At 41.6% G+C, this 25,781-nt stretch overlaps 1 protein-coding gene across 1 annotated transcript in view; it reads right to left on the bottom strand.

The window, feature by feature from the left end:
* Window positions 1–1,923: 1,923 nt before the first annotated feature.
* LOC138607113 (neurocan core protein-like) overlaps window positions 1,924–25,781 on the bottom strand; it is a 69,708-nt gene continuing 45,850 nt past the window's right edge. The window contains exons 10-15 of the mRNA XM_069679671.1: window positions 22,971–23,084; window positions 12,110–12,268; window positions 9,721–9,803; window positions 9,127–9,271; window positions 4,339–4,521; window positions 1,924–3,128 (exon numbers count right to left, since the gene is read on the bottom strand). Coding sequence (XP_069535772.1) covers window positions 2,995–3,128; window positions 4,339–4,521; window positions 9,127–9,271; window positions 9,721–9,803; window positions 12,110–12,268; window positions 22,971–23,084 — 818 coding nt within the window. The 3' untranslated portion in view covers window positions 1,924–2,994. The remainder of the gene's footprint in view (window positions 3,129–4,338; window positions 4,522–9,126; window positions 9,272–9,720; window positions 9,804–12,109; window positions 12,269–22,970; window positions 23,085–25,781) is intronic.

Below are 25,781 nucleotides of genomic sequence, written 5' to 3'. Positions count from 1 at the left end.
GGTCTATGAAGTTTATACACTGTTAAAAGTGAGTAGGAGTTTATAACTCAAAAGTTTTATTTCTATTTCGCTTTGGTAATAAAGTACTTCAAACTATGAATCTTAATACTTTCCTGAAGTTTTAAGTTTTAAGTTATGTTTTACCACACCGGTGTGATACCAGGCCTGTGGTAGTCGTGGCCCCGGGGAGCGGGGCCCCCACTGCGGCAGGTATCCCTTATTTTTCTGCATGGAAGGTGGCAACCCTAGTCATGGCGCTCTTAATGCCTGCTGCAGCAGTCAGACTGCTCTGCTGCACCACATGCAAAGTCATGACGGCCAGGTGCTATGCAAGCGTGTGCAGCCATGTTCTGTCCCTTTATTATTTTCATTGTTTTTTATTTGTCATCGCGTCCTTGGCTTGATGCCTGGATGCACGCAAGAAAACAGCTGCTGGTCTGGGGCTGAGGCTGACGCTTGGGGATGTGATAGGCTGGCCGAGTGACAGTTTGTGCAATCCGCTGTTGACAGGCTAGCTTGGCGTGCTAGTCTGTTTCGGCGAGTTTTCAGAGACGTGCACAATGCTCAAAAGAAGCCAGGGGTGCTTGCGCATCCCGGGTGCTTTGCAGCCCAAGGCACGCAGCACATACTCCGACCATCTTGTAATTGAATGGCTGGTAGCTTACCCAACTCCATGGTGAGGGGAGGTTCAGGCGCCGTCATCAGGCAGGCCCCGTCAGATAAAAATGAGAAGCGGCAGTTAGTATGGTAGCTAACTGTAGCAGCTAGTATGGTGGCTAGCTGTGGCAGCTACTGTTTGGTGACAGCCAGCTATGGACTCAGTTGGCTATGCAGTGCTAGGGTAACGTTAGGTGACCGAGTGTTTAGCCTGCTTTGTGAACAGTGTTGCTATCTGAGAGGATGCTTCTAGGAGCAAGAAGAGGTTTAAGACTGAAGAGAAAATGTTATGTCAGGCTTTTATAGGAGGAAAAAGTCCCTCCCCTAGGGAGCAGACGTCACGTCTGTCTGGCCGCCAAGACTGGCATAATGCAATATTGCTTCTGGGGGACAGCGCGAGGTATCCCAAAGTGAGATACCGAAATGAATGTTGAAAGAACCACAGTGTCTCTATCTGTGCTAACAGGAGAAGTCACCCCTTACTTGCAAAACAGATAATTGCCTTTTTTTCGATGAAATTAACTATGTACACATTTTTCTGATAAGTGTCTTCTTGTTGTTTCTTGTTTCTTTTCCATAGAATAATAACCTTACTTGTAAAGCTAAACAGGGATCTGCCTTATTCTGTCTGCTACAATCGATACTCTTCCTGGAAAATTAGGATGTTTTCACATTGGGTTTGATTGCTTCGTACCGTACCCGAGTACGCTTTCCAGTGTAGAAAACTGCGCTAATCACATGATCCCAAGCCCATACAATGGAGCCGACCTTCGCACTATGCCTACTATTATTCATGTTTTGAAGAAAATCTCAAGAACTACCCCCTCACCTACATTCCTACGGTATCAGCATTGGCCGTGCAGTTCAGAGGATGAGATCGGCGGTACTGCGTGCACACATGGATTTCGGAGGAGACATTATAAAAAGCAGTCCACTTCTGTGGTTTGGTACGGTTAGCTTTTACGTCTGATGCGTACCATACCCGAGTACACGTGAACCATACTCGAGACCACCTTTTCAAGTGGACTCGGGCACGGTTTGTTGTGTTCACACTATTCAAACGAACTGGACTTTGGGGTCAAGTGTACTTGGATCAGGGCCTGGGTCCCTAATGTGAAACCCCCCTTAGAAACGTGTCAAAACAGAATTATCTCACCCCAACTGCAGAATGTATTTTGTTTTAGGAAGGCGCTTTGAAAGGCCGAATGCAAAGATTTGAGACTTTTTATGATTTATGAATGGATTTTATATTTGAAGACAGCTGTGACAGTTATACAGAGAGGGCTACTGAATCTACATTTAACCTGCTCCCTCAAATATATCTAGTGTTTTACTGACAGCATAATTTAACCACATCAGATTAAAAATATAAAAAACTCCAAACTAAGGGACAGATCAGTGAGAGGAACTTTGTTCTGCTGCATCACCCTCATTAATTCACAGCACACTTTCTTACAGCGACACAAATTATAAGAAAATGCAAAGCAAAACATGGCTGAGTTGTATTGAGACAAACCGACTTCAAAGGTTCAGATTAACCCTCAACAAGAGTTTGAGATTGTTTGACATTTCTGAAAAGTGACTAATGTTTGCTGTGCTGAAACTGAATTGAGATGTGATATGTTTTCCATTTTCCCCTGGGGGTTCAGCATCTGATCTAAAGTAAATGTTTTACACAGAACATACAACGCTGACAATGAAATAAGTCGATTACAAATGTCTCTGATTAAAAGTCAATAAATTAAATTTAAGAAAAACTTGCTTTAAGTGAAGCATGACGTCTTAAAGAGAGAAAACCAAAAGCAGCAGAGTCAAGAAATCAACACTGAGTTTTTGAAAAAATAAAGTGTATTAAAGGACCAAAGGCTCAAGTCAACAACATGTTCAATGATTATGTCTCTATTTATGGTTTTTACCAAACAATTTCTCTCCAAATGTTCAGTGTAAATCTTTTGAAAAAAACACAACAAACAAAAAAAAAGACAGGTCAGCATAGCTCCATGTTTCAGGTTATCGTTGAGCTTGGAGGGAGAGTAACTTGGTTAAGGTCGAGCTTTGGTGAGAGACGGACAAGTTAAGACTGTAAAACAGAAAAAGGAAAGAGTACAAAGGAGTTTTGTTATCGTCCCGGTGACGCCTGGCAGCACTTTGGCAGACCTCAGAGTTGACTTTGATAAAGGGCTGACTCAGAGAGTCAGGGGTGGGGCTATGGGTGGTGTGGTGCGGTGCAGGGAGAGGGCCTGGGCAAAGAGTTCTGGGCTGTAAGGTGTGAATTTGTTTGGGGAAATAGGGCGAGAACAAGGGTGGAAGGAAAGGGGATGTTTTTTGGGAGGAGGTTCAGAAGTGTCCATGGTTGTGGCCCTGGCCCGCCTCTCCTCCGTGGTGTCCTCCCTCTCTGTGGCCGTGTCTCTTGTGCTTCCTGTGCTCCCTCCTGCCCTTGTGGTGGTGACGATGACGGTGGGCTCGCCGGGCTGGAGGAGCAAACAGAGAGGAGGTGAGAGAATTTAAAAAAAATAGTCAGATTAAATAAGATGTGTATGGCTGGAGAGAGATGAATTACTGACAGGCATCAGAAACATTCAGACAGACAGTGACAGAGAGGTGAAACCAGGTAAGAGGCGAGGGAACAGGGATCAAAAAGCAGGAAGGTCAAAGCCACATGTTCTCTGTAGAAGGTTTAACTGTCTCCACTCTGAGGGAATCTGTTTTATCTCGCATTCAGGAGACTGAGCGCCCTCAACATGGCACACTGAGCTACAGCCGCCCTCAGTATGAGCTTATTCCAAGGCTGCTCTGTCCCTCTCTGCATCTCACCAACAAAGAAGTGTGGTCTTTAATGAATGATAACGGCTCTGTAACTCTGGGCCATTAAAACAACGCTGTCTAAAGACGAAGAGAGAAAAATCATTTTAATCACTGTGAACAGAGGCTACATTATTTCAGTGTTTCATCATTACTGTCACACTGTGAGCTGAGAGAAATCAAATACAAGGAGCAGTTAGTTGAATATTTATATACCAACTGTTTATACCTCCTCTGAAGTAATCCGTCCTTTCCGTCAGAGTCTGAGAGAGTCCTTTAAATTATTTTAGGAAAATAAATTTTATTTTTGGGCCCAAAGGTAGTGTTATGCCTGATTTTACATAATACAATTATCCAAAGCAAGAGGCAGCTTCACCGATGGCTGCAAAACTGTATGGTTGAATGACACAAGAGTTTTAACTTTTCGCGCTCTCTCTACGGGTAAATGAAAAGATTTTTTGTATTTGCTAAGATAGCATTCTTTTTGCGTAGGAGGTATTTTATGATATGGGGTATAAAAGTCATATCTTATTTTTTTTTTGCTTTTAATGAATGGTCAAGTGCTAGCAGAAAAAAACCCACCTCAAAAGAGACCCTACCACTTTTAAGTAAGCCCAGGGGATTATAATTCAGTCTGAAACCACAGAAATCTTGCTCTGCTTGCAATTATTAATAATGAGAGCAGAGATGGAGAGTCTGAGTCTCCATGGTGACAGCATCTCCTGAGAGCAGTTATTTTGTAGGAGGTTTATCTTACAGACCTAAGTTAGTGTGTGTGCCAAAAATAAGAACATGTAAATGTGAAGATGACCTAACAAATGGAAATACTGCTTTAAGCTGCCGTCCTGCTCTGGGAAAATGCTGTCGTGTAAAACTCACATTTTATGCAGATGATTTTTGGCTGGTCCCACTTGCCGTTGGCACGACACTTAGCAGTAGGCACATGGCGCTGCAGGAAGCCGTCAGCGCACTGATAGCGCACCACAGAGTGGATGTCATAGTGGGAACGCTTTCGACCAATCAGGAAGGCATTATCCACAGTGGGCGGGGCTCCACAAAGCACTGTGGAGACACAAAATCAATCAGTCCACTTTTTATTTTCAGTCACGTTTTATATTTTAACATTAATAAAAACTATAAATAATGCCTTTTATCTGTTCTCAGCTCACTCTATTAGTGTTCTTGATAAAACAACTACTACAGTTTCATCAGTCACTGTGGATTCTCATTTTATTAAGGCATAAAGATCCCAAACAACACTCACAGTACATGCAAATGTAGATTTAGCTCTGCAGGACAGCGTGTCTGTGAGTGAGTGGGCGGCTGTCAAAGTAACTGTTTTCGACACATAAAGAGTCGAGGCAGAATGAGAAAAATGTTTACAGAAGCTGAGACGGAGAGAGGACTGACACTCTGGTCAGAGACTGACAGGACGGATGAGCCTCAGGGAGGCACTCAAACAACTTCACAGATTCTTTAACTCTCCTGTCAGAGGGTGTCAGTCTCCCAGCAGGTGAATGTGTGGGAACTCGGAGAGTCCCTCGCTGGCAGTACTGCTGCTGTAGCTCCAGCTCCTCCTGCCGCTTCGCATACTTTGCACCAAAATTATGGACATGTTTTGATTCATCACTTTGAACTGCGATTTCATCCATAATAATCTTTAATTTAAGTGAACATTGTAGCTGTTATGTGTCACTCAAGTGGATGGCTTGTAGCAGGAGAGTAACGCACACTTTTAGATAATAATTTGCTTACATGACATTGGCTCATAGAAACTATGTGTATGGTATCTACTGCCTCTACTGCTCAGGCTTGTTTTCAGACAAGACAGATTGAGATTCAATTTTTAACAATCTCATAATGGTGGCTATATTTAGGGCTGCACTAATCAATATAATCATGGATCGGGGGGGTAGACCGTGTGAGTCAGTGGCATAGGAAGAGCTGCAGACAGTTAGATTCCGGTTCCTCTCAGCACTACTCCATGGCCTGAAAGCATCCAAACACCTACTGACAATCCTGTTCGGATGAATCACAGAGACATCAAAGTGTGTGCATTCACACTGATGCACTACTGGGAGTAAGTCTCACATGGAAACAGATGTGAACAAATTCAGTTGTCTTTTTTGAATGAACTGCAGTTGTGTGCACGTTTCCTGAGATGGTTGCCTACCAGCTGTGTTCTCAAGTCCTCACAACTTGAACCCTCTGGCTGTTAAAAGAAATACTAGCAGCATGCTAACTACCTGTAAAATTGGTAGCAACTTTGTACTCATCCGTTTGTCTTTGTATGAAACAAATATATATATAAAATGTACATAAATAAGCATTAGAGGAGTTTGTAGGTGAATTGTTTAAAATTTCAGACTGAGCTTGACTGTTTCCGCTGCTAACAATCTTTACATTTAGCTACGCTAACTGTCTCCTGACTACAGCTGAATACCTAACATACAGGAATGAGAGTAGTCACACTCCTCCTATTCTTTTCATGTTATTAGTTGCATCTATTGAAGTCTGCTGGGTCATGGACCGCTGCCAAGTCCCTGAACACACCTCCCTGTGGAGCATGTAACTACCTGTAGCAGCAATGTCTACTAAATGACAAGACAGGGTCCTGTGGGAGGTCTGTGGCTGCTCAGGTGGAATCTTTCCTTCTCTGCTTGTCTGTGACTGGAGAGATTCATTTCCAGCATCAAACACAAATCAATAATATAATAATAACTAACATAATAATTATATTAGGATAATTATTAAATTGGAAATATATTAAAGGAGTCTGCTTTTATTAAGCAACAAACGCTTCCCCTGAAGGTGAACCTGAATCCTCCCAACAGTACCTTATTTGAGGGGATCGGGCACTCATAAGCTAAAATGGACAAAGCTCTAAACACAACTGCAAACATGCACATTCGCTGGGTGAATAGAAAAAAAATGTTTCCCCCCTTGTTTCTGAAGTGCATTTCAGCATTGACAGTTTTAGTCCACACAATGTGTATCTAACAATGATTACATCACACACCACTGGACACATTAACTGCTTTAGCCACTGACAACAGCCGATCATTTCCCAAAGCACTCTGAGAGCGCTCCGAGTATGTCACGCAAAATTAGATTTCCTGCCTCTGTGAATAATAACCATCAAAATAAAGTAATAATGTCATCATACAAACATTGTTGTGGGTTAATTCCCTCTAGACATCGCTGGAAGAGCTCAGAGGCAGAACTCTTGTCACAGTAGTAAAATATAAATCTAATCTTTGCTACTTTTTCCCATTAAATCTATTATTTCTTGTCCTCCCTTGTACAACACTGCATCTGGATATCTGCTAGAACATGTTGTTCTCATCAATACAAAAAGTCTCTTATTCTTATTTACAAATATCATGAACTATGAATGGCCAACAGATATGACGTGATGTTTTAATTTGCATAACAGAGGCAACAGTGCATCAGTTGGAGTCAGTCTACATTTTTTGAAAGATTATCATCATCAGCAAGTGCTTCACATCACCCTCACTGGTCCCTGGGTGACTGATTAAGGTGTTCGATAAGCTCACATGGTGCTGGTATCATCTAATCAGATGTAGAGGCCGCTGCTGAGCAGACAAACAGATCACATGAGCTGTGAGCTATAAAGAGCAGTTGGAGAATACACAGCATGGAGCTGACAAACTCCACTGATAAGACGAGACATTACATGGGGTTACTCAGAGTGAAGAAGAGGCTGACGGGGAGGAGAAGGGGAGATAAAAAGATGGCGGATGGATTGTAACTGACTGATTACGGTCAGAAGTGGGCTGGATGCTGAGGACTTGTGACAGTGAGCATCAAAGGTGGTGCAACACCCTGTTTGTGAAGGAAATACCTTTCCTTTCATACAGGATCAGGGTGGATGTTTAAGGGGACGTGCCAGTTGGAGGCTTTAGAAGTTTGTCTCTGCACCTGTGGGCTCAGATGACAAACCATCTGCTAAGCTAATAATTGGCTTACATTAATATAATGAACATCAGAACAGCCTTTAAGGCTTTTATGTTTTGGCTCATCCAAAATTCAGTGACGAAAAATCTGCTCTTTTATTTATTCTAAATAAATCTTTACAATTGTTGTTCTGCAGATGCATATTTAATGTTTTAAATCTTAATAATATTAGTAGGAACTTAGGCACATTAACATAATTAAGATTGCCTTACTCCAGCACAAAGAAGGGGCAGCTGCCACAGGGGACATGCAGCAGAGGTAACAACTTATATAGAAACTTAACCACCCGATAAGTTTGCCTTCCTTGTTTCGCTGAATTTTAGTTTCCCCCGCCTGCAGACAGTCTTCACCTGACTGAAACAGAACATTTGTCAGAGGAAATGAAGCCTTGATATGAGAGGTACATGGAGAACCTTTCAAAGACAAGCTGGAGGATGATGGGAGATAGAAAAAGGAATGCTGGTGAGCAGTAATGAATGTAAATGTGGACTGAGTGAAGAGGTTCAGAGCTAATGTGTTCCTCTGCAGAGAGCCAGGTATAATGTAAAGTATGACATACCCAGGATGTTCACAATCCTCTGAGGGTTCATGCTGTCACTCTCTGTGCTTTAACAGGATGAGGCTGCAACACTTGTCAGCTGCTTTACATAAAAAGTTTGAAGAACATTTAGTCTTTCTCCTTCACGTTCTGTCTCATGATTGTCCTCAGAGGATTTCAGACTAAAGATCTGACAGCACGGTGACGTTGTTTCTGCTTGGCCCTTTTTCCCAGTCAGACAGAGTCAGTAGAAGCCTACTGAGCCTTGATTGTGTCAGTGGACGGGACAGGTAGTCAGCATTTACAAGTTGTTAATAGTGATGGACTTGATCTCTCAGGTGAGATAAGTGAGCGTTAGAACAGACATGGTTTTAGGACAGACCAGAACATTCCATGGTTGCTATGTTTCCATGGTTGCTATGTTTTGTTACCAGGTGCATCATTTTGAAATGATCTTCATTAAACACAAACAAACCTTCAAACTGACAGAAACACACACACACTTTTCAAGCTGCCTTAGATTGACGATTTGTTGGAAACAGGAAACATCAAACGACGACTTTCTTCATCTGGACCTTCACTTACGACCGACTGCCACTGACCAAAGGACTTTTCACAGCAAATGTAAGATTTGTGCTCTTTCTCAACTCATGTTGTTTCTGAATATTTTGCCGATGAAATGTTTTGAACCCCCACATTCATATTTGTCAATATTAGCAATATTTTAAAGATTTACTGTAATAGTTATTGAAATAGGACTGCGTCTGACTTTTACTGCCATGTTTGACCAAACCAAAAGCTGGTTTCTTGATTTGTTTTATGGACTGTTGGAAGTCTGCTTTAACTGTTGAAAAAACAACATTTAATTTAGGCCTAATAGTTTACACACTATTTGTTACTGGTACAATGTTATAGCTGAGAAAAAGTTTTGCAATGACATTTGTCTTGAAATGTGCAAATTTGACATGAGTCAACAATCATGTTTCAGTCTGTGTATGTTTGTTAATCAGGAAGAACATTTTGTGCAATATTTATCTAAGATTAGTGGAAGTTTCGCTCCATGACAGGTATTTGTTTTGTGCTAGCTGCAGGCTGCAGAAGCTCCTCTCCTCTCCTCTCCTCTCCTCTCCTCTCCTCCTGGTTGTTCTCACCTGTTCCCTTCTTGCAGACGTAGGGCAGGTTGTAGTTGCAGGGCACATCGTTCCATTTGCCATTCTCATGAGCTATCATAACCACGCAGTCTTCTCCTCCAGCAAAGAAGTTGTCTGGCTGGTTCTCACGCCAGTTCTCATATTGCTGCACAAAGAAACAGACACAGTCAGGGAAATGAATACCCCTTATATTAAACATAAACCTTTGACATCAAAATAATAACACATCTACTTTATTCACCATAATCAATTCTGCGCAGAATTGAATTTCCTTCCTTTATATGTTGTATGTTATTATGGCAAATACTACAACTCTTAAAATCAATGCGGCATGCCTGAGATATGCTGTCATTATCAGCTCATAAAGCTTCACAGCAAACAACTAATGATGAGAAGGTAGAAGCAAAGGAAATATTTTTGGAGGATTACAAAGGTAAAGGATGAAAGGATGAATAATGTGTTTTCAGCAAACTGATATTCAGAATGTTTCCGACTGTAAAACCACCAACAAATTGATGCAGTTTCTCAGGGGCCTTAAACTCCTGTGTGATCGAGAGCTGACTGAGACACAAAACACACACAGCTGTTCCTCACCAGGTCCATCTTGTCGGTCCACTGAAAGTCGTCCTCCACTGTGCGATCATTTAACCCGATCCAGGTGTTGTCGTGGCTCAGACCTGAGGAAGAGGGAATTAATACAAACACAGATAAACACACAGTCAGCACACTTACACATCAACAAAAGACTCACATAAAGCAGTCCAAGAAATAGAATCTACCAACATAATACATCTATTAAAAACCACATTGTATGTAAACTAACTTTGAGATTTAAAAAATGTTGGATCACACACTTCCCAAAATGCAGTCTCTGGACTTCCTTTGAAAAGTACATTTAAACCTTGTTAATACCCACATCTTTAGATTCTACATCCAAGTTTGAAACGCAGGCTGTTACAAAAGCGATGACAGTTTCCCTTGATGACACCATCAGGGTTATTTTCTGACCTCTCAAAGCTCCTCCAGAGAAACAGAAAACATAATAACAGTGTTTTCATGGTTCAGTACGTCTCTGTATTTGTAAGTGCTCTTTAATGTTACATGTTGTTTTTTTCATGTTCAACAGGTTCTGCACATGAGGCCTGACTCATTCCTGGAGCTGACCGGCAGCAGGAACAGCTCAGAGATCCTCTCTCTCTGGCCTCAGCTGAGAGATCAACAATAATGGAGTTTAACTGTTTGTGACTCGGATGCCGTGCTGATGAGATTTATGTTTGTGTGACAGAACACATCACTAATGGTGTTTGGGGTAAAACTAATTTGTGTGTTTGTGGGCATCTGGTGCACTGTGGTACAGGTCTGTATATGAACAGGCACACATGTAATGAATTTTCAATCATGGTGTATCTTATTAACATCATTAGGCTCATTAATCCTCCTAATAGCTCTGATCTCCTTATTGCAGGGGTGGAGACGTACTTTATCGAGGCGATTAAACACATTTTTTTAAGGGTGCTTGTGAAGAAACAAGATGGTGCTGGATTAAATTTGCTGTCCTGACATCTGTCTGTGACAGAAGGTGGATTTAATATAAGAGTGGTTCACTGCTGGTGATCTGGTCTTATTACAACACATGTGGCTGTGGAGCACTGCCAGGGGGTGAAAAGCTAAGAACGAGGAGATGAAGGTTTATTAGGCACCAAAGAAACACTGTGTGGATATTAGCATGGTAATGCTGCCTGGCACTAACTGCTCTCTGTGGCCAGATATTTAAGTCCATGATGATCGCCAGAGGAAGACTCAAACAAACAAAACTTAAGAGTAGCTTTGTTTCTAACTGCTCTCTTAGGCCAAAATAATTTAGAACATACTTAAAATACCAGACAGGAGGAATTAATTGACACTAAAACAATGAATTTAACGATGGGTCTTAAAATAAGATACTTCTTAATGCAAGTGTGCCCAAAATCTGCCCAAAGCACAAATCTACCAGAATCAAGTCAAGTCCAGTTTTGTCTCGGCACTGGCCTTATTTAATCACAGGAACGTTTGCATTTCCTTCACTGGGCACAAAACGGAATTAACTCACCCACTGTGTGGATTTTTCCCCTGTTTCAAGACAAATCACATCCTAAAAAACTATATTAGTATGTTAAATCTTCTATCACATATGTGTCAGAGCCTGTAGTAACATTCCATTGTAACAAATGGTGATACAAATGTATTTGGCTGAACAGACTCAGCTCCCAAAGGAGCTTTCAGCAGGGAGGACAAGAAAACCCTCCAAGGGCCGTTCAGAGCCGAACCAGACAGGCATTTATCACTGAGTTATAGACTTAGGACAAGAGCTGACATGCCAAAGTATGCTAATATTATGATAGAGGAGTAAATATCAATCAACAGCCATAATAGCAGTGTGTAGCACGACTACGTGTGTAGATTGTAAAGCCGTGTCATTTACCAAATTTTTTGGAGACGTTTAAATGTGCTACATTTCCTGTCGTGTTTCTGTAACTTTCATCAAAGAACAAAAACTTTTTTGACTTTGTTGCTTTGTGGCCATGCAAGAGGCAGGTAGACTGTACCACATCCCATAGCTATCCATCCACTAATAGTTGAGATAGTACAGGCATTTATGTTTCTTACAGCATTTATTGTTATAACCTTCCAATAACCAAACATCTGAGAACCAAATGTTAGCATGCTAACAGTTTAAGGTTTAAGGTGGTAAACAATATTGCCTCTATACTTTTTACTATTTTGCAATGCTACAATGTGGATTTAGCTTAATGAGCTGGGCCTTAGCATATCCCTACAAAGCTGATAGTATGACTTGTTTAATGAAGATCCAACTAGCCGTTATGGAACATTGCAGACTATAAGAGTATGTTCACTTGGTGAACTACAAGCACAAACCTATCTGCCTACTTTAAGAAGTTAAGCTGTTTAATCAGATCAGAGGGCACATTGTTTCTCCGCCCACCTCTGATGAAGCTCTGCTCGGCCAGGCTGTGGATGCTGGCCAGGTGGCCGCTGTGCTCCCTGCAGTCCTTCTCCGAGTCCTCCCAGGTGTGTCTCCGGCTGAAGTACCTGTAGCAGTGGCCGTGGAACTTCCTCCACGTGTGCTCGCAGCCCTCAGTGTCTGCAGGTGTACAGGGGGGGATGGGGAGAGAAGGGGGAGGTAGTTGAAAAGACAGTGATTAGGATGTGGAACCAGAAATGTGGGCTTCTTTCATCTTTAAACATAAAGAGCCCACAGATGCAATTGAATAATTGCACAGGAAAGTCGGAGGAGGATTTAGGACTTAAAAGCCAGATATGACCATTATTTTAGGCCTTTTAATCTATCCAAATGACAATGACAATCCTTGGAATTTGCTTCCAGTGCACAGTGCTCGCTTGGTAATGAAGCCCTGTCATAGTCCTGTAAGTGCTCCCTTCACCCATCCCTCACTGCTTTTCTCCCCTCATATCTCTCAACTTTCGCCCCTCATCTGTCACGGAGTTAGTGGCGTGACTGTGAGCTGTACATTTCAAATGTATTGTGTGCTTAAGGCTCTCGGTTTGTCTGTATGTGTGTGGGTGTGTGTGAAATGAAACAAAAAACCCACCCTCAACCCAAACCAGGTTGAAAGCTACAGACCAGTTTCACTTCTAGCCTTCCTGTAAAAAATACGTGAGGACAAAGTTTTTAATCAAGTCTCTGACTTCCTGTCCAAGAACAATCTATTCAACCTAAATCAGTCTGGCTTTAAGTAGGGCCACTCTACCGAAATGGCATTGCTGTCTGTAATAGAATCACTGTGTCTGGCGAAAGCTGCAGGACTGTCCTCAGCTCTATTGTTGCTGGATATGTCAGCTGCCTTAGACACAATAAACCACCAAATCCTCCTCTCCACTCTCTCTGAGCTTGGTATCTCATGATTTGCCTGCCTCTGGTTCATGTCCTACCTCTCAGGGAGATCTTTTAGAGTATCTTGGAAGGGAGAGGTGTCTAAACCCCACAGCTTGTGCACAGGGGTGCCTCAAGTGTCAGCGCTCGGTCCCTTTCTCTTCTCAATATATACCACCTAACTTGGTGCTATCATTCGCTCCCATGGTTTCTCATATCATTGCTATGGAGACGATACGCAGCTTTTCCTAACCTTTAAGTTTCACGTGGCCTCGATTCTCGGTCATGACGCTTTTCCCTTAACAAAATCAGGAAGATCAGATCCAACCTGTCAGAGCATGCAACACAACTGCTGGTACAGGCTCACATAATATCACACATTGACTACTGCAACTCCCTACTGGCAGGCCTTCCTGCATGCACATTCAAACCTCTGCAGATGATGAAGAATGCAGCAGCACAACTGGTCTTCAATCAATCCAAAACAGCACACGTCCCTCCACTGTTCATATCCCTCCACTGGCTCCCAGTTGTCGCTCGTATCAAATTCAAAACCCTGTTGCTCACTTACAAAACAGCAAAACACAAAAACGGCTCCTGCCTACCTGAACGCCCTCATCCAGGTCTACACTCCTCCTGAAACTTTCAAACGGCATTGAGAGCATTCCTCCATTCACTTTGCTTTTGAGGTTCAATGTTGTAAATTGCAATGAAGCCATTATACATAATGCAATGAATGAGTCAAAGCAGAGTGCCTCCTCATGTAACTTTTCAACAAATACAGGGTGAACAACATGCAATAGCATAGATATACATGTATCTTGTGCTCAGTCATTTTCCGATACATATTATTTGCTGCCTTTACCATAGCATGGTTACTTGTACTTTCACACGAGTGTTAAAGAATTTAAACACTACAGTCCTGGTAAAGCAAAAACGGATTTCACTGTGCTTAATGTCTAACGGCTTACTCACATCTGCTAAAGAGGCATAACATCGACCAACACTTCATAGCCTTCTTAACATATGAAATGAGGATATAAATTTGCATTGGTCAAAGAAAAATATGACAAACTGACATTAAGTACTTTCCTGTCATGAATACCACTAAACTGCATAAACAGAGTGCTTACAGTAGGAACTTTATCGGAGCAAGATTTGGTACAAACACAAACTACAGAAGTGAATCACAAACAAGCGCTATGGTTTACTGCTATGCTACTAATAGCAGCAGTATGCTGGGCCCCTTAAGTGGCAGAGACATAATGATTGCAAAATGCATCTCATGTTGCATTTGCACATTGTTTGTTTGTTCGTCCAATAGAAAAATCAACTTCCTGAGTACCTTTTAAACTTCCGTTTATTTAAACCTGGCCAGCTGTTTTTCTGTTCTAACCTGATCCACATCTTCTGAGCAGTGATATAAGCTGTTTAGGGATTTAACATTATGACCCTGAAACACATTAATGACATGAAACCCAATTATCCACTTTAACACTTGCAGTCTCCTCTGGGCAGCTCAGCGGCTCACTGGTCAGAACTGCTGCCTCTACACTCGACTGTCCTCTTCATTTCATAATAGACTTACTCTCACAATGCACAGTGGGAACATTAATCTGCTCATTCTTATCACACACAGTATCTGTCTGTTATATTCCTCGTCCATGGTCTTATGAGTGTTAATGTTACCAGTGCAGGTTATCTCCCTTTTTTTAGGAATACATTTCTTTAAATTAAATGTAATACATTCATTAATTTTTTTAGAATTGGGAATAAAATAAGATGCTGTCACTCATGACACTCACGAACAGAATTTATGGAAAGTGTTATCTTACTTCATTCAGTCTGACAGGAGACTGACTGCTTTAAAATCAGGCTAACGCCTCCATAACGCACACACAGTGTGCTTATTAACAAATAGCAGTAGATCAGCAATAGGTAGAATGATGTAACCACTTTTATCTCTGGTCTTATGGGAACAAAATCACTGCTGCTGCTGACTTACTCTTTCACTCTATCATCAGACCTAGAAGCTACCTGCTCTAAATATTTGCCCACATGGCAGTTGCTTCATTGTGTTAGCATTGGGAGTGGGTCCAGTTTTGCTTTCAAAGGTGGGCAATGGGTTGTTATCTACAGGAACAGAAACAGGAGAGTCAGGGATGGGGTTACAGAGACAAAAACATACACACAAATACACACATCTATAAATCAAACATGCACACTTGAATTCCTGAATCATGCTCCTCTTCTGATGTCTTCTCCCACTCACTGACAGAGAGCCCGACATCACATCAACCTCTTCAAATATTTAGACATTATTCAAGTCTTCTCCTTCTTCATTTGTTCCTCTGTCAGACAGAGAGAGAGAGAGGTAGGCAGTATGTTTAAGCGATTAATATTCCCACAGACTTTAGTGAGCAGCAGTTAGGAAATAAAGGCCAAACACTTCCAGCTGATTGATTGGGTCGTTTATACACATCACCAAGTGATATTTCTATTTCGGCTCAGACAACCGAGTTTCTCATCAAAATGTGTCATAGCTGTGTTGGTCCACAGCGCAGAATGTATTAGTTAAACAATAACTGCTCTAAACTTGTAAGAAGCCTACATTTCCCCCCCCATTCTTGTCTATGGGCCTACGTCACGTCACAACACTGACAAGTTTCCCTTGGCTAAAACAAAAAAAAAACATGGCGGACATTCCTTTTATTTTCAGTGGAAAAGGCAATATTTTAATATAGATTTGGCATAAAAACACGTTTCGATGACATTTCTAGCAAGAAATGTACATTTTATTTGCACAATCTTCGCTCATTGGATGTATGATCTTTACTTTGTCAGGTATTACAAAGATTCTTTCAGCTCTCGCCAGAGAGATGTAGAAATGCAACATTTTCTGCTGTTGCTATGGTGGTTGCTATGGAAGCTGATATCGCTGAAACCACGTAGCTTGTTGTTTGAATCCATTACCTTTGGCTTGTGTAATTATCTGAGCTCTTATGGTATTGGTGTTATTTTATGTAACTGGTTGACGATGTATTTTTTTAATTAAAACTTATGTTTCAGAGTGGCCCAGGGCAAACGCTTGTTGGGGGTCAAACTAGAAGTTATGTTCACAATTGCTTCACCAAAAAGTTCATTTATCAAGATCATCATTAATACCTCTTCCTAGGTTTTTGACTTGTAAATGCAGCCAATAAAGTAAAAGGCAGACGATATAAATAAACTACACCCAACAGTCTTTTTTTCAACAAGATATTGAAATACATCATATCAGCACATATAAGCACATATCAGTACACAGACATGCAGGGGAAGAACATCAATAAATAACTAAAAATAAATAAATAAATGAAAACCATCAAACACATCGCATCACCTCAACTTCAACGTAATGACATAATGGATCTAACCACTTGTTAGCCTCCTCATGAAAGACACGCCAAGCTGTAATATTCACGAGTGGGGGTTTTTACTGATGTTTTTTTTATGTAGTGGAACAAAATATCTCTTAAATTGGTGTTATGTGTCCACCACAGACCTCGTTTCAGAAATCAACCTAAAAACCCATTCAGGTCTGCCAGCATACTGTTGACATGCAAAATGACGCCCAGCCCACTGCCTGTTCAAAGCCAAGAATGTGAGACTAATCAGATTTAAAAGGCACCTCAGCTGTTCAGTCCATATCATTCTAACGCTGTTAAACACGATGGATCAGCTTGAAGACAATGACGGTGTATTTTTTTCTGAATTTACACTTGGGAGCCACTAGCAACTTAACGTTGTTCAACATTCTTTCATAATGCCACGCACTCTTGGTACCTTATAGTCTTTAAGTTATGGTAACACATTGGCAGCAGCCTATTCTGAAGTTGAAGCATACCTGCTAGGTTTATTTGCCATCAGCCAAAGTATTCAGAGGCTTGCCAGGCAAAACATATATTTGCTGCGGGTGTCCATGTTTCCCCAAGCAGATGATATCGGACGCATTTAGCTCAAAAGTAGGACTTTCCGAACCTGCACTACCGACTTCAAATGGAAAGCACCATATCGTTACAGCTCAGTACCACAGCCATTTGGCTGAGTTTATAGAATGTAATTTGACAATGACCTTTTCATAATGACATGTGTGCAGCTAGTGATCAGTTTTGAGAAACAATGGTATGTTCCGTGTCTCAATTGTTTATTTAAAGGAAGATCGTTAGCGTATAGAAGGGGGGGACAGAACAGTTGGTTTGACTTGTGGAGGAAAGGGCAAGAAAGGGCAACCCCCCTTTCATTTTCAAGGCTCCCTCATCCAAGAAGTACAAGAGCTCTTGGGATTTCATATTGAAGAACTTGTCTCTTCACATTGGAAGGATAGGCAAGCTTCCACCTTGGAAAAGTGGACTGTGTCAAGGCCTTCGATGGTTAATCAGATGATGCCATCTGAGAAAGAGTTTGCCAACACTGCAGACAAAAGACTGCAGTAGTGACGTGTTGAGATTGTTTGCCAAGACCACTTTACTGCACGGCCTGTGATCTTGCCATACACAATGCTGTGGTGCTCCATAACAGAACATTCATGGTACATTTCTAAGTTTAATCCATATTTTTGTATATATATTTATTTTTTAGACCTGATGGATTTTTTGATGGAGTGTCCTAGTTGTTGACTACTTCATGGGACAACAAAACAAGTAAAGTTAATTTACAGTTCTCCATGATGTACGACAGAAATTTCTTTAATGAGCACTTGTAGCTTATGTCTTACAAATTTTGTGTATTAATATGATGTTGCCAGCAAATGTCATGTTATGAGGTTTTCTGGGGTATGTTAGAGCCACTGGAAGTGTCCGAAAAAGGGGTCCTAAGTGGCCATCATCTGCAATGTATAATTAAAGCAAATTGAGAGTGGGGCCTGTCATGACTTTGGGGCTCCGTAGCGCCTTTTATGGACTTTTATTTTAAAGGACATGGACTTGGATCACCAAAAAAAAAATAAAGATTCTAAATGCGTCTCCACATAACTATCCAATGTATTAGATCCTCAATTTTCTTTATTACTTGACATTGCCAATATTTCAATAATTAATTCAAGTGGAGTTGAACTCCCATATTATGTGAGGTGACCTCTAGTTCAAACAACACAGGAGCTTAACCTAGGGGGCTAGGGTTCGACTCAAGTGTAGGATAACCCCACTGGGGCCCTGACTCTTTAAGGGGTGGCATGAAGTATGGCTGTGCACACACGTACAAATATAATATCATATAAATCATCACTTATGGGCCTCTATACATGTGTGTTGGTGTGTGCAGACCCTTGTGAGACCCTTCCCTCTGCATCTATTCTGTTTTTTTCCTTTGCACGGGACGTTTTCAGGAGCAGCGCTGTTGTGGTTCCCTGAGCCAATCACAGTGTGTAGGTGAGTGTGGGAGTGGTTCAAATTAGCAACTGGGCCCCATTCAGAGCGGTGAACATGACGAAAGAGCGAGGCAGAGCTGGCCTTCTTTCTGTTGGACAGGTTGGTGCCTCAAACCAGGTAGGACGAGCTAATCGGTAGTTAGCATGCTAGCGCAAAGGTAACCATGACGCTGTCGCTGTTAGCTAGGCAGGGTTAAGAGTGAGGGTGAGAGTGAGCTTCTGGTGACGAAGAGCCCAGGAGTAGGGTCCTAGTTTGAATGTGTTTTTGTTCCCTGGACAGGAAGGAAACAGATGCTACCACATGCGTCTGTATGATGATGCAAAGATGTGTAAGAAAGCACCTGTATTTGACAACCTGAGATTGGAACACGTATGCTTTATTATCCATGTCACAGAATTACTCTACTCCGGCCTTTGCCTCTGGGTTTTCTCACAGGGCTCTCTCTCTCTCTTTTGATAGGGATGGGCTCTTTTTTGTACACTCAGAGGACTCTTTAAGGGATGAAAATATTTCATGTTTATTGTTAGTAATGTACACATTTTTTGACATTATCTAACTTCTGACTGGCAATATAAGCCTAGAATGTTTTTTTCTTTGTATTTTGAGCATTATTCATTGTGAGTCCTGCAACTTAAAATGCCCTGTTTATAGTGTGAGAAACATCATAAACCCTGGCTAGACAAACTCAATCCACACTGCATAAACTTTAATCATTACCTTAATACACAGTTAAAAGGACAATTGTAGTAGCGTGAGAAGGAAGATAAATGGATAAAATGAAATTGTAGAATTAGAAATGTCACAATTATGGCTAAGGCGGCCTACCACAATGTCCTGTGGGAGGTGTACATTTTACGTGGGCAGGGGGGGTTCTCCCATTAGACCATCCCCCACCTACTGCAGATAACCAAACATTAGCAGGCACACTGGGATTAATTAGCAACACAATCCTTTTGACATCAGCTTTTTGTTTCCAATTTGTAAATGATTTGTTCTGCTGGGAAAAGAGACAGAAATAGAGAGAGCTTATTTCCTGTAAATTGGATTATTGTCGTTATCAAGCTGATAGTTTGTAACTACAAGTTATTGCACCCCGCTGTAATTTCACTGCTTGGAGTCACGGTGAGAGACGACCATCTGAGCTGCTGCTGAGTAAAGAGAGCAGAAGATCTTTTGATATTTGGAAAGGTACAAGGATAGACTGAGTTTTGTTTGTTTGATGGTGTGGCAAATGTAACAGTACACCAGCAAAGAAGTGAAGGCTCCGAGCAAAGGAAAACGTATGTTGGTTTGTGCCTTTGAACTTCTATTTGTGTGAGGACAAATCTGATTCTAGAATAGCGAGTAATTCTATTGGAAAATGAAAAAATGTCTTCACAGGGTTAAGGCTTGATTTTGTTCTGCCGAACAGCAGACACAACCATACTCAGAGTGTGACAAAACCTCCCACACAGCACCAGAGATGAGAGGCACGCAAAGATGTTAGAATTGCAGCGAATGACAGCAGAGAGAGAGGAAAGAAAACATGACAGAGGTGTGTACAGTTAGTGGAAGTTCTATAAAATGTGTTTCTACCCTCTTTCTTAAACACACGCACACACAAACACACATCTTTATCTTTATAAACACATAATGACTGAAACAAATCAGTGAATGATGGATTTAAAGACAGACTGGAGGAAAGAAGCTGACGAGAAGAAAGCAGCTGATGCTTCCTCCGTCACTTTTCCTTTCAGTCAGGCTGAGAAAGATTTGGTTTGTGCCTCCACAGATCAGGCAGCGAGCCGAGAGAACTGCAGGACGGCTCCACAATCAGTCTCAGAGCTGAGACCAGAGAGACACAACTGACTGATGTCTCTGTTACTCTATAGAGACTCATAACTGATACACAACTGTTGTAATAGGGGATGGATTCAGTGATTTAGCACAGCTTCAACTCCAGTGCTGACTTACGCTAAAATAAATGCTGCAAAAAAATGTATTATTAAAAATGATAAATGTATAAAGCTCCGTGTTACAGTTTAAATCCGGCTCGATCTATCCAGCATCTGAGGCTATCAGCTCATAATGCATACACTAAAACACTCGGTCAAGAACACACAGTGAAACACATAGAGCTGGACAGTTTTAGAAAGAGAGAGCGTCTGGATGGCATTTAAACGGATGGAAGCCTCAGTGGAACAAATGGGTTCATTTCCAGCGTTCATGTCACAGTTCAGATCCCCCTCTGGATATCAAAGTGAGACGCCTGTTGTGAATTGTTCGTTTCACAGCTGAAACATTTCTTTCTGCACGCAGAGCAGCGAGACATAAAAGAGTAAAGACAACAGAGACTTCGGATTGACACAGTCAGACGTGCTGCTCCCAACCAGACATAAAGGCAGAAACACAGCAGGGAATACGCGTGCTACAAAAAGTGTGAATGAAAGGAGTTAAGAGTTTGGAGGTGTAGTAGGTGTGTGTGCGTGTTTAAGAAAGAGGAACCCTCTTTCTTAAACACGCACACGCATACATAGGGCCTACTGTAGATGCAATACTGAAGGCTGGTTAATTGGAGCTTGTGGCTCTTAATCAATCATGCATTTCTACCCATCACACTTTGGCGAGCTTCCTTAATATATAGAGGCTCTACGTTAAGGAGAATTTATTTAAAACACAGACTAACAGAGCACCACAAACATATTCAAATACTGTATAGTCACATGACTTCCATTTGTTGCTGCACCACAGGAGGGACATGATAATTAAAGGAAGTAGGGAAATTATAACAAGCAGTAAAGTAAGATTAAAGGGGTATATTCACTTTAAAAGAAATTTCATGGACCTTTTAGAAACATATTTAGGCCAAAATCCTGACATTAAAATGGGTCCAGTTCAAGAATCACCTGGTAATACATATCCCATAATGCACCTCAATACTTTCTTTATATTACATCCTCCCTGCCTGGGTAATACTCGCATCTTTCATACTCAAATTGTCAATTTTTTGAGTATGAACATGTCTACACGACCAAATAAACGGATAGATTAAAACAACATCTAATAAAAACGAACATGGGTTTGTGTTGCAGGAACAGGTTTTGCTCTCATACAATTTCTCAACTATTTATACACACTTCTGGTGAGGACCAGACCTCAGATTTCAGGCCTGGTTTGAGAGTTAAGCAACAGAAACAAAGGCAATGAACTAGAGCTTTTCCATGACTCAACTTAATCAGAGAGGTGACAGTCTAAGTCAGCAGCTGATGCGTTTCTGTTGGTGCTGCTGTATCAGGCTACTGTAGTTCAGCCAACCAGTGAGTGCACACAAAGTAAAGTGAGGAGATCATGTGGAGCTCTGTGCTTTTGTTCTGCAAACATGTGATTTGATCTGTTTGAATCTGCCAAAAGTAGTTTCCAGCACAGTTGAAAAGGCTCTCTCCCTCTCCTCTCTCCTTTCTCTCTCCCTATTGATTTCTCTGTCCTCAGACTCCCAGATGACACCAGAGCAGAGCAGTAAAAAAGCAGAGCCAGACACTGGAAGCAGACACAAATAAAAGACAGACATTCAAAGCCACAACTCTTCTGACAGTTGAGGTCAAAGGTCGAGCTGGCCAGAAGGAAATGAGCCTGTTTTTTTGTAATTCAGAGCAGGAATTCTTCCTCCTCTGCCTACTCTCAGTTGTCTCCTAAAAATGTGTCCTTTTATAAAATCTCTTCATCTCTCCAACTATTTTTCTTCGTTTTCGATGTTTCATTATTGATGATGCGTTTAAAAGCTTGTGTCTGAGAGATTTAGAGTTTACATAATTCAGTAATTCCATTCGCATTGTCCCCTCTTCATCTACTAAGGCTCATTACTTCCATAAAGAAAACAGCATCTTCTTACAGCTGAGAACAGAAATATCTGGCTGCATGGGGACAGAAATTCAAGTGAAAATTGTTCCCAGCAAAACCCCACCCCTTTTTTGTGGGGTAGTTTTACATTAAAGTTGGCAAAAACACAGTCAGCTCTGATCTTTTCACTAGCTGTTGGTTTTCCTTGTTTTCATATAACATGCAGTTTGTGAACAGCCTCCTTCAGGGTCGCCTTCTCACAGGGGAATTCAGCTATAATGAGAGAGAAGCCAGCTGGACGCAGGTGTTCTGTATGAACCTGATAAATTTATCCAAAGGGTTTCCCTCACCCTCCTCTTCCCTCAACCTCCTTTGTCTACATTCATACCATCATCCCCCCCTCTTCCACATCTCCTCCATCATTTACACATCCTCATTAACTCCATTTCCCTTAACTCTGCTGTTTTCTCTCGACCTCCTCTAGCACAATCTTATCTTCCTTCTCTTCCATCTTCATGCCACTACCTCCACTTTAACATCATCTTGCTTCTCCACCTCCTTTGTGCCACACCTCTCTTCCTTGGTATCCTGTGATCCATTCTTGATAACACCTGATTATTCAGAATCATATCTAACTTCTTCCTCCATCAATTCTCCTCCCCACCCTCTTCCTTCTCCACTTCCACCAAACACACACTCCTTAGCGTAGTTTTTGTGCACAGCGTTACCTTTCTCACAGGTAGCTCCTCCGTAGCTGGGCAGACAAAGACAGACAAAGGAGCTGATCTCATCGATGCAGGTTCCTCCATTCTGACACGGATTAGATTGGCAGTCGTCAATGTCTGGAGGGGGAGAAAGGGGAAGAGAGGGCGGGTCAGATAAGAAGCAAACACTTTTACACACATGCACAGCACTTTCCAAACAGCTACTTTTTTAACTAGCTGCCACAGATTGTTGCTGAACAAGCCCCAGAGAGACCAAACTTTCGGAGAGATTAGAGGCGTTTCTGAGAAAGTTCGAATTAAAGCCAAGTGATTGAACTTCATTGGTGATTGCTTTGAACACATCCGTCCATCTTAGTACGGCAGCGTAACACACAGCATACACACACATATTTGCAGACTGGCGAAAAGTGGTAAGTGTATTTCTCTGGCTGATCCGGGCCTGGGGGCAAAATCATTAAAAACTGCGGCAGGTATCCAAAAACTGAGTGAGTCCCCGGGGCTTTGGCAAGAGGTCATGGGAGGGGAGGGGGAGAAAGCTCTGAGGATGGAGAGATGCACAAAAGCAGAGAATACCTGGGGGGACAGAGGTAATATGAAGCTGTGTGTATGGGAAGTCGGCAGGTTTCATGGATGGATTACAGCAGCTTTGCAGCCAGACAGTGTTGTGGAGGAAGAGTCTGTTTAAAGCGCTGTGATAGCTTCGTTGTAGGCGCCCCGCTTTGCGCCGGCTAATGTTAAAGGCTAAAATAGAGGCAGGAAGTAGAAATACAGCCAGAAGAAATGGATGGAGAAAACTTTCTTGTTTGTTTTGTGCATCTCTTGATATTCATGGTTATGAGTCTGACTCATCACGCTGTGGAAAAATATAGAATCGGGTAAGAACAAAATAAGAGCTGGAATAGCAAGAAATAGCAAGTCCCACACATTCAACACAACAGAAAATAAAAAGAGGTTACAAGCCTGGTGCAGAAGTCATTAAGGGGCTTATCCAACAGGGGCCAGAAATTGCAAAAGCTTCATCATTTTTTAGCTTGAACGAGCAATGAAATGAAGCCTGTTAACTTAACACAAGCACAACTTTACAGTCGCAGTAAGTTTGCAGTAGCTCTAGGGAGCTTTTTAAAGTTTGATAAAGCAACAAATCCCTGATGAATGAAGGACACTGATAATACCTCTCTGAAATGCAGTTTGCTAGAACAGCTGTTCTAAAAATAAAAAGGAAAGAAAACAGCTACGGGGTCTAACATGAGCATCTGGCCTCATTAAACACTGCAGTACTGAGGTAAGGAGTGGAGGAATAATAGGAGCACTGGGGTCAAAGTAGAGCTCTGTACATCAGCTTTTAGAGGGGCCACTGACCTTTATCTTGTAAAGTGTGCCGATGTGTAATGGTACCAGACAACTGTGAGACGCAGAGCAGAATGGGACACAGGTGCTGTTCAAAAAAGGTCAGTATTCACTAACATAAAGGAAGTCATACACATGAGGTCAGTCTGAAATAGCTTACGAATCCAGTGAGGGAAAAGGCCAAAACAACCAAACCAAAACAGTAGATAACTAAAACATAAAGTAGCTAGAATTAAAGAACTCACAAGGATCAACAAAGACAATCTGGAAAAACAAAGGAGGCTATGAACAGGGTTGACCGATGACATGATCAGGGGCAGGTGTGTAACAAGCACAGGTGCTGATAATCAAGGAGAGGTGTGTAAAAATATTCAAAAAATAATTTGTTCGATCAGATTTTTTTTTGCTACCTCATTAGAAATCATCTCATTCCTCCTCATTTAAAAAATATTTTGAAAGTCATGCAAGTATAAATAATTTCATGCTGGAAACATCTCCAGCTGCCCCCCAATTTACTGAAAGAACTACTCTCAAAATATAATAACTGGAGGCTTCAGCTTCACATCTCACACTGGTTTCAGTTGCACACTGAACATTGATAATTTCGTTTAGAAAAATTATGACGATAAAAGACGAGAAGTTGACGAGCTTAAAATTGACAGTCTTTGACAGTAAAAACTCTGACGACAGGTATGTTTTGTTTTTGTTAACGAGACGAGAGGGGACTAAGATGTTAGTGGTGGGCTGTCAGACATTTAGAACCCATATTTTTGCCACTGCGCGTCTAATTTGTCAAAATACAAGCAATGGCGTGCGCAGATCCCCCTGAATCCGACCCAGCCGTACAGGTGACGATGTCCCAAAGCAGCAGCTTGACAACAACACGACGGCATCAACGCAAAACAGCAGACCTTATTTTTTAACGCAATGCACTGCAGTAAAGGGAAGTGGAGAGACACCCTCTTCCATGGGCAGAATCGTCTAGGCAAGATTATCCACGTGAGTGAGAAAAAAACATTTTGACTGAAAGTAATGAATGAAATGTGATTACCTTTTTTTTTGACGAAAACTAAACACAAAGGACTCATCACATGCTTCTCTCTGAATATGAGCTGTTATCTTCAAGTAGAAGGTCTAGAGCCTGTAAGTGCAAGAGCAACCAGGCTTTTCTTTCCGTCCAACCTCAGTCACACTGCTGAACAACCAGCCAAACCTGAGCCCCGCTGAATCAGTCCCATGCACAATGTTTATGTCAACTTCTCCGCTCCGAACATATTTAAGAATCTTGTTTATTGTATGTTGATTTTTTTTAAGCTTACTGTATTTTTTTTATTGTGTACTCGATATGTTTGTACGGCTGCTAGTCTTATGTTGTGTTTGTTTCATGTTCTAACTACTTGCGCTGAGCTGTACTGGCCACAACATATTCCCCCACAACATCAAATATATAAATGTCAAAGCAAGAAT

Source organism: Semicossyphus pulcher, unplaced genomic scaffold (genome assembly GCF_022749685.1).
Source record: "Semicossyphus pulcher isolate SPU_LCO1_2020_fin unplaced genomic scaffold, fSemPul1.0.p SCAF_4, whole genome shotgun sequence".
NCBI lineage: Eukaryota > Metazoa > Chordata > Actinopteri > Labriformes > Labridae > Semicossyphus > Semicossyphus pulcher.
The sequence above is the reverse complement of the archived record's forward strand: the minus strand, read 5'-3'. Positions and strand labels throughout refer to the sequence as shown.